Here is a 16,008-nt window from a genome sequence, read left to right as displayed (position 1 = left end):
ATCAGCAGGGGGTTACAGTAATAAATCAAATCAAAAATTGAATACAAAATTGGCTTGCTGGTCGGAGACAGAGGGTGGTGGTCGAGGGTTGCTTTTCAAACTGGAATTAGAGCTGGAGATGGATGGTCAGTTCCCCTGTGTCCGGGGCTGGGGAATTCACACTCATTTCCCCAGGGCACTCATTATCACTGCAATTTTACAGGAGAAAGTCCCCACTTCAATCCTGCCTGCAAACTTTGTGTTTAAAATTGTTACTGAGGAGGAATTAACAGTGAGTTTAGTTTCATGTTGAACAGGATGAGAGTTACTGTTGTCTCCTTCTTAAAACTCCTTCTTCATCTTTAAACAGGTAACGGTAAGTCAGAGAAAACTATCCACAGTGACCCCAAAACTAGACACTGCAAATCTGACCTCAAAACAGTGAATATCTTCCCAAACTCAAAGCAGGTGAACAGCCCCTCCCCAATGTGAACTTGGTATACAGTGAGTTGAAATGATCCCCTGAACCCAGTCTCTCATCAGTGTGAAAACATTGATGAGACATTAGTAATCCACAATTTTGGGTGACACGGTGACACAATGGTTAACACTGCTGCCACATAGCGCCAGGGATCTGGGTTCAATTCTGCCCTCGTGTCACTGTCTGTGTGGAGTTTGCACATTCTCCCCATCTGCATGGGTTTCCTCTGGGTGCTCCAGTTTCCTCCCACAGTCCAAAGATTTGCAGGTTTGTTTGATTGGCCATGCTAAATTGACCCGAGTGTCAGGGGTAAATATGTGGGGTTACGGGAATAGGGCCTGGGAGGGATTGTGATTGGTGCAGACTCAATGGGCCGAATGGCCTCCTTCTGCAATGTAGGGATTCTATAAAACTTTTATAGCAGCTCCCACAGTCTGGGCATTTTTAAGATCTCTCCTGTTTGCCAGGTGGGTGAGTGAATCCCTTCTGTTAGGGTCCTGGACCCGGAGCCCCTAAATTACATTCGGAAGCCAGGCGAGACCCCAGCAATTTTTTTATTTCGGCATAAATGTGAGGATAGGATGCTTCTGACGAGGAGAAATTCCACTGACAAATTAGGGATATTTCATAGTAAAGCTAACTTTATTTAATATTACAGTTTAAATATAACTCTAACAAATGAATCAGCTTAATCATTAACAGTTGAACAACATTTAAAAATGCAAAGAAACAATCTTAATTTCTAACTTATCACTATTTCAGTTCCAAATGAGCAACATTACTCTTATAGTTGTAAGTGCCACCTTAAATATAGTTAGTAACCATAAATATAGTTGAGTGTAGATAGTCTTAACGCTTTCAGAAAGACAACAAGTCTCAGAGCAGCTTGTAGAAACCCTCTATCTTCAAACGATCAGAACTGCAAAAGCTTCTTTCTCCCTGCAAACACCCACTATCACATGACCTGTCAATCAAATCTAGAAATCCCAGAGGAATGTCTTGTTTAAACAAAAGCCCATCAGCTCTATCAAAGTAACTGATTCCCAGCTTTCACAACCCTTGAGAGACACAGACACACCAGATACCTGCAGAATAAAGCTGGATTTTTAAACATTCCCCCTCAGCAGAAAAACATACACCCACTGCAATACTATCATCATGCTTCTCACACTTGAAGCAGATAAATGACCTCTCCCCAGTTTAAACCCACTGGTGTCTAACAAGCTGAGAAGACTGAATGATCCCTTGCCTTACTCAGAGCAGGTAAAGGGCATTTCCCCAGTGTGGTTTCCAGCTCTGACGGTTAATTGAATATCTCTTTATACTCTCCACATTTCCATGGTTTCTGCCTAATGTGACTGGTTATCAATGATGCTGATTTCTTCCATGTTCAAAACTTTCTACTTTTCAGGTTATGATAAATTCTGTGGCTACATCCAATCCTGATCTGATGTTTTGTGAGAGTTTCCTGGCCACAAATCCTCTAAGACCGACTATATTAACATTATCTCAGGATTACTACCAGTGCCATGTACTATTCAGAGTCGAAACAGCAGGATATATTGGGTGAATACCTGGCTGAAAAGATGATGTGAGAGGCAGGGTTTCAGATTCCTGGGACATTGCGACTGGTTCTGGGGAAGGTGGGACCAGTACAAACTGGACAGGGCCAGGACTGATGTCCCTGGGGGGGTTGGGGGTGTACTTGTTGAGTCATTGGGAAGGTTTAAACTAAAATGGCAGGGAGATGGAAACCTATGTAAGGATTCAGAGCAGAGGGTATCAAGAACAAGAGAAAAAGACAGCAAGAAGAATAAGAAAAGTGATAGGCAGAGAATTGAGAGCCAGAATCAGATACGGACACAGTAAAAAATGGTAGGAACTGGACAACAAATGTTAAAAGGACTAGCCTGAAGGTTTTGTACATGAACGCTTGGAGCATTCAAAATAAAATGGATGAATTTGTTGCACAGTTAGATGTAAAGGGGTATAATACAGTTGGGACTACAGAGACATAGCTCCAAGGTGACCAAGGATGGGAACTAAACATTGAGGGCTATTCAGTGTTTAGGAAGGACAGACATAAACAAAAACATGGTGGAGTTGCATTGTTAATTAAGGATGATATGTGGAATATGTATGGGTCAAGTTAAGCCACACCAAGGGGCAAAAAACATTTGTGGGTGTGGTATACAGACTACCAAATTAATGGTAATGTTAGGAAAAGCATTAGACAGGAAATCAGAGATGCATGTGTTAAATAAATATCTGTGATTATAGGTGACTTTAATCTGCATACAGATTGGGTGATCAAATTAATCACATTACAATAGAGGAGGAATTTTTGGAGTGGTCTTCTGGCCCAATACTTTTGAGGAGCTAAGGGAGCATGCCATCTTGAACTGGGTATTGTGCAATGAGAAAGGATTGACAATCTAGTTGTGAGAGAACCCTTGGGGATGAGCGACCATAATATGATAGAATTCTTTGTCAAAGTGGATAATGATGTAGTTGATTCTGACACCAGAGTCCTGAATTTCAGTAAAGGTAACTATAATGGATTGAGGCATGAATTGGCTATGATGGACTGGGAAACATGACTGAAAGGAAGGACAGTGGACAGACAATGTTAAAGTTTATTAGTCACAAGTAAGGCTGACATTAACACTGCAATGAAGTTACTGTGAAATTCCCCTCGTCGCCACAGTCCGGCGCCTGTTCGGGTCAATGCATCTAACAACACGTCTTTCAGAATTTGGGAGGAAACCGGAGCACCCGGAGGAAACCCACGCGGACACGGGGAGAACATGCAAACTCCACAGAGACAGTGACCCAAGCCAGGAATCGAACCCGGCAGCATTGCGAACCACTATGCCACTGTGCCACCCACGGTAGGCATTTAAGGAACAAGTAGGTGAACTTAAAGTTGTTTACTCCTATTTGGCACAAGAGTGGAAAAGGAACTGTAGCCAAACCATTGCTTCCAAGGGAAATTAGAGAGAGCATTAGATTCCAAGAAGAAGCATAAAAATTGGCAAGAAAAAGCAAAAGACCTGAGGATTGGGAGCAGTTTACAATACAGCAAAGGAGGACCAAGGAATTGATTCAGAAGGAGAAATTAGAATATGAAAGTAAGCTAGTGGGGAACATAAAAACTGAGTGTAAAAGGTTCTATAGGTATGTAAAGAGAAAAAGGTTGACAAAACGAATGTAGGCCCTTTACAGTCAGAAACAGGAGAATTCATAACGGGGAATAAAGAAGTGGCTGAGGAACTAAATTCGTACTTTGCTTCTGAATTCACAAAAGAATATCCCATGATTCAAAAAGGGAGGAAGCGAGAAAATGGGGAACTATAGACTACTGAGCCTAATGTAGGTAGTAGGGAAGTTGCTAGGGTCAGCATAACCAAAGTCTTATACAGCTGCAACATGTTTTCCCAATTCTTATACCTCAGCGTCTCGACCGATTTAAGACCAGCATGCGATTCGCCCTCTTGACCACTTTGTCCACCTGAGTTGCCACGTTCAGGGTACTGTGGATCTGCACACTTAAATCCCTCTGTGCGCCAACATTTCTAAGGACTCTAGCATTTACTGTATACTTTCCTTCTGCAGTAGACCTTCCAAATTACATCACCTCACGTTTGTCTGTGTTAAATTCCATCTAGTAAGAAGTCTCACAACACCAGGTTAAAGTCCAACAGGTTTATTTGGTAGCAAAAGCCATAAGCTTTCGGAGCACTGCTCCTCGAAGGATTTCAGGAAGGAAGTAGATTTGGCTCTTGGGGCTAAAGGTATCAAGGGATATGGATGAGGAGGGGTGGGGGAGAAGAGGCAGGATCAGGATATTGATTTTGATGATCAGCCATGATAATAATGAATGGTGGAGCAGGCTTGAAGGGCCGAATGGCCTATTCCTGATTCTATTTTCTATGCATGTTTCTATGTAACAGAGCTGGGGTTATTTTTCAATTCAGCAGAAATAGACTCAAATGAATGTGGTTCAGTCTGAATATGAAAAACAGCAAAATCCAATCACAATAATTACTTATGAATTCGCTGATGTGTCAGCAGAGTGGACGACTGACTGAATCCCTTCCCACACACACAGCAGATGAATGGCTTCTCTCCAGTGTGAATTCGTTGGTGTCTCAGCAGATTGGCTGAGTGAGTAAATCCCTTCCCACACTGGGAACAGACGAATGGCCTCTCCCCAGTGTGAACTCGCTGGTGTTTTGCTAGGTTGGATGACTCCTTGAATTTCTTCCCACACACAGAGCAGGTGAATGGTCTGGCCTCAGTGTGAATTCGCCGGTGTTTTGCTAGGTTGGCTGACTGACTGAATCTCTTCCCACACTGGGAGCAAGTGAACGGCCTCTCCCCAGTGTGAACTCGCTTGTGTAATGCTAGGTTGAATGACTGATTGAATCCCTTCCCGCACACACAGCAGCTGAATGGTCTCTCCTTAGTGTGAATCCTTTGGTGTATACGCAAGCTGGATGACTGAATGAATCCCCTCCCGCATCGGGAGCAGGTGAATGGCCTCTCCCCAGTGTGACGGCGTCGATGAGTTTCCAGCTGCGATGGGTATTTGAATCCCTTCCCACAGTCCTCACATTTCCATGCCATCTCCTTGTTGTGACTGTAATTATGTTCCGAAAGGCTGGATGATTGGTTGAAGTCTTGTCCACACACACAACACGTGTACAGTTTCTCTCCACTGTGGATGGCGCTGTTTTCTTCTATATTCAAAACACAATGATATTCAGGTTACAATAACTTGGCCGACTCCATCAGGTTCTGATACCACGTTTGGTTTGCGTTTCCCCACTGCAAATCCTCCTCTTCTAAATCAAACTGATTTAAAACAGCAAAAAGGGAGTGAGAGAGAACCCACAAAAACACAAAGGCAAGTTGTGAAATTGAGCTGAATGAATCTGGTATTTTGTGGGACCGGAGTGAGGAAAAGGTAAACATAAAAGCTGCTGAATTGTCATAAAAACCCAACTGAGTCACTAAGGTCCTTCAGGGAAGGGTATGTGCCACCTGGTCTGGGTCTACACAAGAATCTGGGCACTGTGTGAGGTGACAGAGAGAAGTGGGAGAGGCAGTGGCGAAGAAGAGGGATTTCAAACATCTATAACTCGACGGGAACTTTGACAGAATCTCCCAAACTCTCAATCTCCATCACCTATAAGGACCAAGGTAGCAGGTAGATGTGAACACCATCACCTCCAAGTTCGCTTTTAACTCACACACCATCCTGACTTGTCTGACATCCAGTACTAAAAGAACAGAAAATTCTTCCATATAAATACTGGGAAGACTGAACCCATTGAGTTCAGTTCCCACTACAAATTCCACTCTCTCACCACCAAATCTACCCCTCTTCCTAGCAACTGTCTTGGGGTGAAATATTTCACCCCAAGATGAGCTTCCAGCCACATATCATCATCATCAAGACTGCCTATTTGTGACATGAAACTCAGGAGAATGAGGATATAGAGGGAGAATGGAACTGACTGAATTGCTCTGCAGAGAGTTGCCATGGATTTGAGTTGCCAAATGGATTCCTTCTATGCTGTAATTTTGCATGACTGTAACACTACATACTCTACCTCTCCTTTCCTTTTCTATGTACAGTATGCTTTGCCTGTATAGCACGCAAAAAACAATACTTTTCATTATACACTAATCCAAGAATAGAATCCCTACAGTGCAGAAGGAGGCCATTCGGCCACCGAGTCTGTACCAACCACAATCCCACCCAGGCCCTATTCCCACAACCCCACACATTTACCCTGCTAATCCCCCGACACTATGGTCAATTTATTATGGTCAATCAACCTAACCCACACATCTTTGGAACCAAAAGAGAAAATGCTGGAAAATCTCGGCAGGTCTGGCAGCATCTGTAAGGAGAGAAAAGAGCTGACATTTCGAGCCCAGATGACACTTTGTCAAAGCTAAAAAGCATAGAAAGTGGGAGATATTTATACGCAGGGTGAGGGAATGAAAGATGAGTCATAGCCACAGAAACTCCTTTGCTTCCCCTTTCCTTAAATATTACCTCTCTCCCACCCATTCTTCCCCCCCGTCCCCCCACATCTTCATCTGTCACAGCTTACCCTCTGATTTCAGCTTCTCTGCCATTAGGCCAGTCACACCCTTTATTCTCTCTATGGACTGCCATTAGCAGCCTTTTCCCCTGGTTTCTGTGGCTACGACTCATCTTTCAGTCCCTCACCCTGCAGCATAAATATCTCCCACTTTCTATGCCTTTTAGCTTTGACAAAGGGTCATCTGGACTCGAACCGTCAGCTCTTTTCTCTCCTTACAGATGCTGCCAGACCTGTTGAGATGTTCCAGCATTTTCTCTTTTGGTTTCAGATTCCAGCATCTGCAGTAATTAGCTTTTATCCGCACATTTTTGGACAAGGGATAATAATAAATCGAATCAAATAGGTAACATTGACAAAGTGCTATATATTCCAAGACAAGAAATAGGGAATCATAAATAACATAGTATATAACATACAACTACGTTAAACATATCTCTGTCCCATACTAATTTACTGTTCATTTAAATATTAGCCCTCTCCTGGGAAACTCCCCCTTTAATTGTGAACATTGGGTAAGAGGCTATCCTATTATCCAGATAAATAAATCTGTCAAACTTAGGGAGTTAAAGGTTGTCTATGTCTTTGCGAGAGAAAGAAAAAGATACCTGGGCCTAGTCCTGCTCCTAATTCCGGTGTCCGTCTGTAACCCTTCCAGAGTGTGCAGCCTCCCTGGATTCACTTCATTCCCTTCAGTTGCTGCAAGTCCCCAATTTCCCCCAGAATGAGAAAAGAAATGGAAAGAGGGAAACATTGATTTCCTCCCAGATGTTGGCCCAGAGGAGGAAGTTTCCCTCTGAAGCTCGTTGGCCAACTTCCGCGTTGTGATGTCACAATGGAGCCCTGCCTGAAGCAGCCAATAGGAATCAATCTGCTCCACGGTGACGTCCTGATGTTCCAGTGCGCAGGCTCGGAAGCTGTCGCCTCTCCACCCCCTCCCCCCGGATAGGCATCAATTGATGCCCCTCCTCCGGGTTCTGGCCAATCGGGAAAAAGATACCTTTTGGTTTCAGATTCCAGCATCTGCAGTAATTAGCTTTTATCCGCACATTTTTGGACAAGGGATAATAATAAATCGAATCAAATAGGTAACATTGACAAAGTGCTATATATTCCAAGACAATTTATTGCAGTAAAAGTCTGAAATGAATGAAACCTTATTCTTTGGTTTATTCCATTGGGATTGTCTGGGAATTGTTTATTTGAAGATTATCAGTCTCTACGGAGATCATAACAGAGGTATTTCTAGTTTTGTTATTGTACATGTTAGATGTATTATTTTTGGTGCTGCAGTAAAGTACATTTATTTTTTATTTCTATTCTTGGAATATAGTAATATAGTTGTGTTATATATTTCCAGTCAGTGAGACATTGCAGCACAAAAAGAGTCCATTTGGCAACTCGAGTCCATGTCAACTCTCCATAGAACAATCCAGTGGGTCCCATTCCCCCTCTGTATCACTGTCCTACAGGTTTATTTCTTTTGAATGACCAACATCATTTGAAATCATGGGTTCTCTCTGCTTCCACCATCCGCATGTGGGGTGAATTCCAGTTTATGACCACTTGAAGTCCAAACAAACATTCAACACATATTCCCTACCTCTCTATAATAAAGTAATAAAGCACTTTGACACAAATGATAGTCCAGTTCTATATGAATATAAGGGATATATTGGTGAACAGCTTGCCTGAAGATTGTCAGGTCTTTGTGTCCTGGAGCATGACCCAGCAGCTTCAGCAGAATCGGGAGGGTGAAGATTCGGTGCAGAATGTGTGGGACAGAAATTTACAACTTTTCAGGAATAAAAGAATAGAAAATAGTTTAATTGAATCGAGAATTGTCCATCCTGAATTTTTTTCTATGTGCACGGTGTTGACTTTTGTAAACCTCTTTCACAGGATATTAGAAGGGGAGGATTTACAGGACAGAAATATCAAAACAAAACATTACGTTCAAATCTGACAGTCACTCGATTAATCACAACGTGAATATCATTGGCCTTTGACTCTAGAAGGAGAATTGTTTGGGTTTGTTTCTGTCTGTGGGAAAAGATTGAACATTAGTGTGACTGGAAAAGCACTGAGAAGTACAAACCTGAGTGTGTGTTCAGGTTACACAGCCTGAAAAGCATTGCCCCATTTACATTGAGAGGGAGTGTACATCTGTTCTCAGTGAGGACGAGGCTTCATCTGATTGTCAAACCTGGAGGGACAGGCGGCCTCCCGCATCAGGGAGAAACAGTGGAAATGTGGGGACTGCGGAAAAAGATTCAAAGCACCGTGTGAGCTGGAGATTCATCGACGCAGTCACACTGGGGAGAAGCCATTCACCTGCCCTGATTGTAGGAAGGGATTCTCTCAGTTATCCAACCTGCTGACACATCAGAAAATTCACACTGGGGAGAGGGCATTCACCTGCTCTGAATGTGGGAAGGGTTTCGATGATTCATCTCGTCTTCTGACACACGGACGCATTCACACGGGGGAGAGGCCTTTCACCTGCATTGAGTGTGGGAAGGGCTTCGGAGATTCATCCAGCCTCCGGAGACACAAGCGAGTTCACACTGGGGAGAGGTCATTCCCTTGCTCAGAGTGTGGGAAGGGATTCAGTGATTCCTCTGCTCTGCAGAAGCACCAGAGAGTTCACACCGGGCAGAGGCCATACACCTGCTCTGACTGTGGGAGGGGATTCACTCGGTCATCTCACCTGCTGATACATCAGCGAGTCCACACCGGGGAGAGGCCGTTCACCTGCACCGTGTGTGGGAAGGGATTCAGTGCATCATCTACCCTGCAGAACCACCAGGCAGTTCACACTGGGGAGAGGTCATTCACCTGCTCCGTGTGTGGGAAGGGATTCACTCAGTTATCAACCTTGCTGCGACATCAAGCAGTTCACACTGGAGAGAGGCCATTTTCCTGCTCTGTGTGTGGGAAGGGATTTACTAGGTCCACTAGTCTGCTGACATACCAGCGAATTCACTCTGGAGAGAGACCATTCAGTTGCACTGAGTGTGGGAAGGGATTCACTGATTCCTCCTGCCTCTGGAAACACCGGCGAGTTCACACCGGGGAGAGGCCATTCACCTGCTGTGTGTGTGGGAAAGGATTCACTGAGTCGTCCAGTCTGCGCGCACACCGTCGAGTTCACACTGGGGAGAAGCCTTTCACCTGCTCTGAATGTGGGAAGGGATTTGCTGATCCTTCCAGCCTGCGGAAACACAAGCAAGTTCACACGGAGGAGAGAGGCTGTTCACCTGCTCTGAGTGTAGGAAAGGATTCACTGAGTCATCCAACCTGCTGAGACATTATGGCAGTCACACCGATTAGAGACCTTTTAAATACTCTGCCTGTGGGCGTTAATTGTATAATTTGGGGTTAAATATATACAAGCAGTGGACATTGATTAGATGTTTACATGAGCACATATAGACACTTACTGACAGAGCATGGAATGGTATTAGGAGTTATATACCAGTAATGTTTCACTCTGTGAATAAATCTATACCAAGTAAAGATTGGAACCAGTTTCCTCCTTCACCATAAGACGGTCAGGATTATAACGTGGTGACAGAGAATGTTTAAAAATACATGAAGTTTCCAATCTGAATGTTTTAGAAGGAATAATGATAGCTTTGATAAAAATCAAAGGGAAAGATGCAAATTATCTTAAAACTACACAGACAATTTGTTCACACTTTTTGCCAAAGATTAAAAGTCTTGCTTCAAGATGCAGGAGCAGTTGATAAAGAGTATCTGAGACTCATACAAGAGACTAGTGCAAAGTGTACAATGTATAAAAATTATTGGAGGATGCCATCACATCCCAACAGTGAACCTTCCCTTGGCCCTTGGGGCTGGAGCTGTGGCACCAGCTCAGTTTCTGAATGATGAGTTTTGAGACGTGTGTGAAAACATGAACATTCTGGTCAGGAACACGGCAGCTGAAAGTCCTTTCAGTGATGGACTCTGTGAAAGGAATCACACGGTGATCGATGAAATGCTGCAGGAAATCTCAGCTGATCAGCCAAACTGCAAGTTGACAACTGCACCGGCCTGGACGATTCATGTAAAGAATTCACTTCAGGTGGTTGGAGAGTATAATCCCTGTTAATTGGTCTGTGGGAAAAATTCCAAATGACCCTCTGTGCTGGGGATAGTCCTCCTGATTTAGAAGGGATGACAATTAGTACAATTTTTATTCATTTATTGTCTGATTGTTTCACTGGTGCTCGAGCTAAGAAATTATTGTAGATCCTCGATGAGGGGTGTCTTATAGTGTAATACTTTGTACAAAATAAAGACCATCATGTTTTTATTTTTCAAATTGTTTTGAAATATTGTGTGTTGTTATAATTCGGGTCGAGAACATTAACGTTCAGTGAGAAATCCAAACACCCATCACAAGATTCCAGGTTTTTAAACAAAATCAAACTTTACTGAATATAAACAGAATATTAAAAACCAGCTCGATGAATCATATTTTGTAAAGATTTATGCTGTAAACTCAGTTCTGACTCAAAACATGAACTCTGTTTTCACTCTCTACAGATGCTGCCAGACCTGCTGAGATTTTGCAGCATTTTTCCTTTTTTGTACTTTTTAACCCTTACTCCTGGACAAGAATGCCCTTATACTTAATATCTTGAATGTACATTCACTTCTGTTCCTGGGACAAATCCCAAAGGTATGTCAAAGCTCCCAGAATTAACTTTAATTCTCCTCAGTATTCCAGCTATTCTCCAGGCTCCAAGATTTCATGAGGATCCTTCTATTAGCTTTCGGCTAAACAACTCTCCAACTTTCCTTTGTGATTTCAAAATTGACTCAAAACATGGACTTCTCAATCCAAGCATGGGCTTTACTGCCTTCTTGCTGAGAGATTGATACAATAGGAACACCCATGGTTCCTAATGACCTCCTCGGCTCCCGGTCCCACAGCTGGTTCACAGCTCCCGCTCCCACAGCTGGTTCACAGCTCCTGCTCCCACAGCTGGTTCACAGCTCCCGCTCCCACAGCTGGTTCACAGCTCCCGGTCCCACAGCTCCCAAGCTAACTGCAGACTGCCTGCTTTCTGTGAAAAACATCAAGAAATCCAACCCACACCATCCTGAATCACTTATCCTCATGGTACCAGACCAGGAGGGATGTCCAAAAGATGTTTAAATTAATTAACTTTTAGTTTCAGAACCAAACCTTTTTTCTTGAGGTCTGCGTGAAGAATTCCCCTCTCGAACAAAGACAGGAAAAACAGTTGTCAGACCCAATGTCTCCAGCTAAAAGAGCCCAGCTGCCGTGTTACACTTGTTCTTACCCTTCGAGCTTTGACTTCTCAAACCAATATGGGCCACACCTTGTGACTGCAAATTCCCTCAGGGTGTTTTTATCAGATTCTGAAACCAGGTTTTCCAGTTGTTACATTTTTTTAAAAATCCAAAATTAATATTTCTGAAACACATGAATTATTAAACTAGATCTTCACAACATATTCCCAGGAAGAAATGAAAATGTATCACTCTATAATATCCCAATTAGAATATTACAATGTAAAACATACTGTATATCTTAACAACAGTCATGATCTAATCGAATTGTGGAGCCGGCTCAAAGGGCCAAATGGCCAACTCCTGTTCCTAAATCCACTGTTTTCCTCTGTTGATCTATCTTATAACCTGCAATAGACATAATAATCCCTCCATTGTCCACTTCACATTCACAAGTCCAGCTTGGTAACAGCACACTGCTGGGTTCCATGTCCAGGAATCTCACTCCACTGAAGATGGAAAATATTATTGCTTGTAGTGTTTTCTGAAAGTTTTCTTCTTTCAATAATTATAGTAATTTTTACTAATTATAGTTTCTTCTGCAAGAGGACAATCCTCATTGCTGTTCAGTTGTGGATTTCCAATTCTGAAAACAGTCTGTTCAGAGTTCACATTTTGAACTTCACTTTCTTCCATGTTTGTAGCTCCTCCATTGTTTAAATCCAGAGAGAATATTCCAGTCAATTCCACATTGAAATGTCTTCTTCTTGCTCTGTTGTAGCTGCAGCTTCATTTTTAACTCCACTTCCCAGACTCAAACATTCTGGATTCTCTTTTGGAGAGAGCAAGGTCAAAATGGCTTCTTTCTGTTCCTTCATTGGACAAAATCTTCTTTAGCCACTTTAAGAATGTTGTTAAAATGCTTTTTATGTTAAGCAAAAAGGTCTGATATTCTTGTTTGGAGCATTTTGGATCTTGGACTTCAGAAATCGGGGAATTGAGAACAGAAGCAGGGAATTTATTCTGATAGTTTCTAAAGCTCTGGTGAGGCCACAACAGAATACTGAGCCCAGTTCTGGTCACCACACTTTAGGAAGGATGTGAGGGTCCTTGAGAGAATCGAGAGGAGATTTACCCCACAATGGTTCCAGAGATGAGGAAGATGACGCGAATGTGGAACTTGCTACCAGTGAGTGGTTGAGGTGAACAGCATGAATACATTGAAGGGGAAGCTAGATACATAAATGAGGGAGAAAGGAATAGAAGGATATGCTGATGGGGGGAGATGAAGAGGGGGGTGGGTGGAGGCTCATGTGGAGCATAAATATTGACACAGACCAATTGAGCCGACTGGCCTGGCCCTGTGCTGTAGACTCACTGGAACAGAGACAAATGTATTTATTTTAGATTTACCTCGTGTTTGTGGATCATCACAGTAAAATGTGCACTCCCAAATTCAAACAGCATCGACCCACTGGCAGCAAAGCCATGAGGTTGGTCAGTCCAGCAGAAAGAAACCCTCCGACCCTCTCACTTCAGCAACTGTCAGAATGAACATGGTTCAGTCCTGGATGTGATCAACAGCAGCAAGAACAGCAGAATCCAACTCCTGTAATCACTTGTGAATTCGCTGGTGTCTTAGCAGGTGAGACGACCGTTTAAATCTATTCCCACAGTCAGAGCAGCTGAACGGCCTCTCCCCAGTGTGAACTCGCTGGTGTGTGAGCAGATTGGAGATCTGAGTAAATCCCTTCCCGCACACAGAGCAGGTGAATGGCCTCTCCCCAGTGTGAACTCGCTGGTGTGCCAACAGGGTGGATGAATGACTGAAACCCTTCCCGCACACAGGGTGACTCCCCAGTGTGAACTCGCTGGTGTATTAGCAGTTGGGATGATGTTCTAAATCTCTTCACGCAGTAAGAGCAGCTGAACGGTCTGTCCTCAGTGTGAATGCGCTGGTGGCCCATCAGAGTCTGAGAGCTTTTGAAGCTACGCCCACAGTCAGAGCATTTAAACGGTCTCTCATTCGTGTGGGTGACACGGTGTGTCTGCAGGGTGGATGAATGACTGAATCCCTTCCCACACACACAGCAGGTGAACGGCCTCTCCCCAGAGTGAACTCGCTGGTGCCTCCACAGGGTGGAACGATCACTGAATCCTTTCCCACAGTCTGAGCAGGCGAAAGGTCTCTCCCCGGTGTGAACTCGCTGGTGCGTCAGCAGGCTGGATAACTGAGTGAATCCTTTCTCACACACAGAGCAGGTGAACGGCCTCTCCCCAGAGTGAACTCGCTGGTGTCTCAGCAGGGTGGTTGATATACTGAATCCCTTCCTACACACGGAGCAGGTGAACGGCCTCTCCCCAGTATGAATTCGCCAGTGTGTCCAGTGCAGATGGGCACTGGAATCCCTTCCCACAGTCCCCACACTTCCATGGTGTCTCCATGGTGCCAGTGTCCTTTCGATAATCAGTCGATTCCACATCCAAGTACAGAACACGTGTACAGTTTCTCCTCGCTGTGAATGGGGTGACGTTTTTCAGGCTGTGTTACTGGTTGAAGCTCTTTCCACAGTCAGTTCACTGGAACACTCTCACTCAAGTGTGTGGGGTCTCCATTCTTGTCCAGTCACACTGATGTTTGAAATCTTTTCCCACAGACAGAACAAACAAACATTTCTTCTCATACATTCAAATGGCAATTATATTCAGGTCCTGATGAATCCAGTGACTTTGTAACATCTTGTTGTGACGTTTGGTGTGAGATTTCAGTCTGTAAATTCTCTCCTTCTAATATCCTGTTTATAGAAGTTATCAGTGTAAGTATAGAACTGAAATTCAAAACAGACCATTCTAGTTTCCATGGAATATTCTTTGTTTTCTCATTCCCTAAAGTTGTAAATCTCCATCCCACACACCCTCCCCCCATTGTCATACTGCTGTACCTCATACACACCCTCCCAATTCTCCTGAAGGTGCTGATTCAGGCTGATTGACAGACCCATGCTCCTGTCCAGTACAAAGAGACCTGAAAATCTTCATGCAGGCGGCTACCCAATGTCCACATTACTAAACATATCATTGATCAGCAATAGAAAGGAGATGTGAGGACCAATTCTATTCACGAGTGGTCACGACCTGACCTCACTGCTTCTGTGCATGGTGGAATCAGAAATGATCAATGATTTGAAAAATAAATCAGATAGGTGTGAAGGAATTAAAAAGGGAACAGAGTTATGGAGGGGAAATGGGACTGAGTGGATTGATGTACAGAGAGTCAGCATGGACTTCTTCCAACTACCACTGGAATATATACAAAATTTCAGGCAATGTAGTGGAAGACACGCCCTGTCTACATCAACGGTGACAAAGTGGAAATGGTTGAGAGCTCAAGTTTCTCGGTGTTCAGATCACAACAACCTGTCCTGGTCCCTCGAAACTGCTGCTTTAGTTAAGAAAGCCCACCAACGCCTCGACTTTCTCAGGAGGCTAAGGAAATTCGACATGCCAACATGTCAGCTACGACTCTCACCAATTTTTACAGGGACACCACAAAAAGCATCCCATCCAGCTATATCACAGCTTGGTATTGCTGCTGCTCTGACCAAGAGCGCAAGAAGCTACAAGGGGTGCGAATGTGGCCCAGTCCATCACGCAAATCAGCCTCTTATCCATTGACACTGTCTACATTTCCTATTGCCTCAGAAAAGCAGCCAGCATAATCAAGGACCCCACGTATCCTGGACATTCTCTTTTCTCTCTTCTTCCGTCGGGAAAAAGATACAAAAGTCTGAGGTCACACACCAACTGACTCAAGAACAGGTTCTTCCCTGCTGCCACCAGACTTTTACAAACAAAGAACAAAGAAAATTACAGCACAGGAACAGGCCCTTCGACCTTTCAAGCCTGCACCGACCATGCTGCCCAACTGAACTAAAACCCCCTACCCTTCCGGGAACCATATCCCTCCATTCCCATCCTATTCATGTATTTGTCAAGATGCCCCTTAAAAGTCACTGTCATATCTGCTTCCACTATCTCCCCCGGCAGCAAGTTCCAGGCACCCACCACCCTCTGTGTAAAAAACCTGCCTCATACATCTCCATTAAACCTTGCCCCTCACACATTAAACTTGTGTCCCCTAGTAAGTGACTCTTCCATCCT

The 16,008-nt window shown here is 43.8% G+C and overlaps 1 protein-coding gene and 1 pseudogene across 1 annotated transcript; one reads left to right on the top strand and one right to left on the bottom strand.

Moving 5' to 3' along the window:
• Positions 1-4,152: 4,152 nt before the first annotated feature.
• LOC144488765 (uncharacterized) lies at positions 4,153-7,392 on the bottom strand. Its single transcript, XM_078206865.1, has 2 exons — positions 7,188-7,392; positions 4,153-5,202 (listed from the first exon to the last, which is right to left on the bottom strand). The coding sequence occupies exon 2, from the start codon at positions 5,087-5,089 to the stop codon at positions 4,505-4,507; it is 585 nt and encodes a 194-aa protein (XP_078062991.1). The 5' UTR covers positions 5,090-5,202; positions 7,188-7,392; the 3' UTR covers positions 4,153-4,504.
• Positions 7,393-8,779: 1,387 nt separating this feature from the next.
• LOC144488766 (uncharacterized) lies at positions 8,780-9,912 on the top strand (annotated as a pseudogene).
• Positions 9,913-16,008: the final 6,096 nt, after the last annotated feature.

This window comes from Mustelus asterias, unplaced genomic scaffold (assembly GCF_964213995.1).
Source record: "Mustelus asterias unplaced genomic scaffold, sMusAst1.hap1.1 HAP1_SCAFFOLD_1849, whole genome shotgun sequence".
Taxonomy (NCBI): domain Eukaryota; kingdom Metazoa; phylum Chordata; class Chondrichthyes; order Carcharhiniformes; family Triakidae; genus Mustelus; species Mustelus asterias.
This window is presented reverse-complemented; position numbering and strand designations above follow the sequence as displayed.

Bases quoted from the DNA above. Each gene is read 5' to 3' on its own strand.
- LOC144488765 (XM_078206865.1), bottom strand. From the start codon at position 5,089: ATGGCATGGAAATGTGAGGACTGTGGGAAGGGATTCAAATACCCATCG.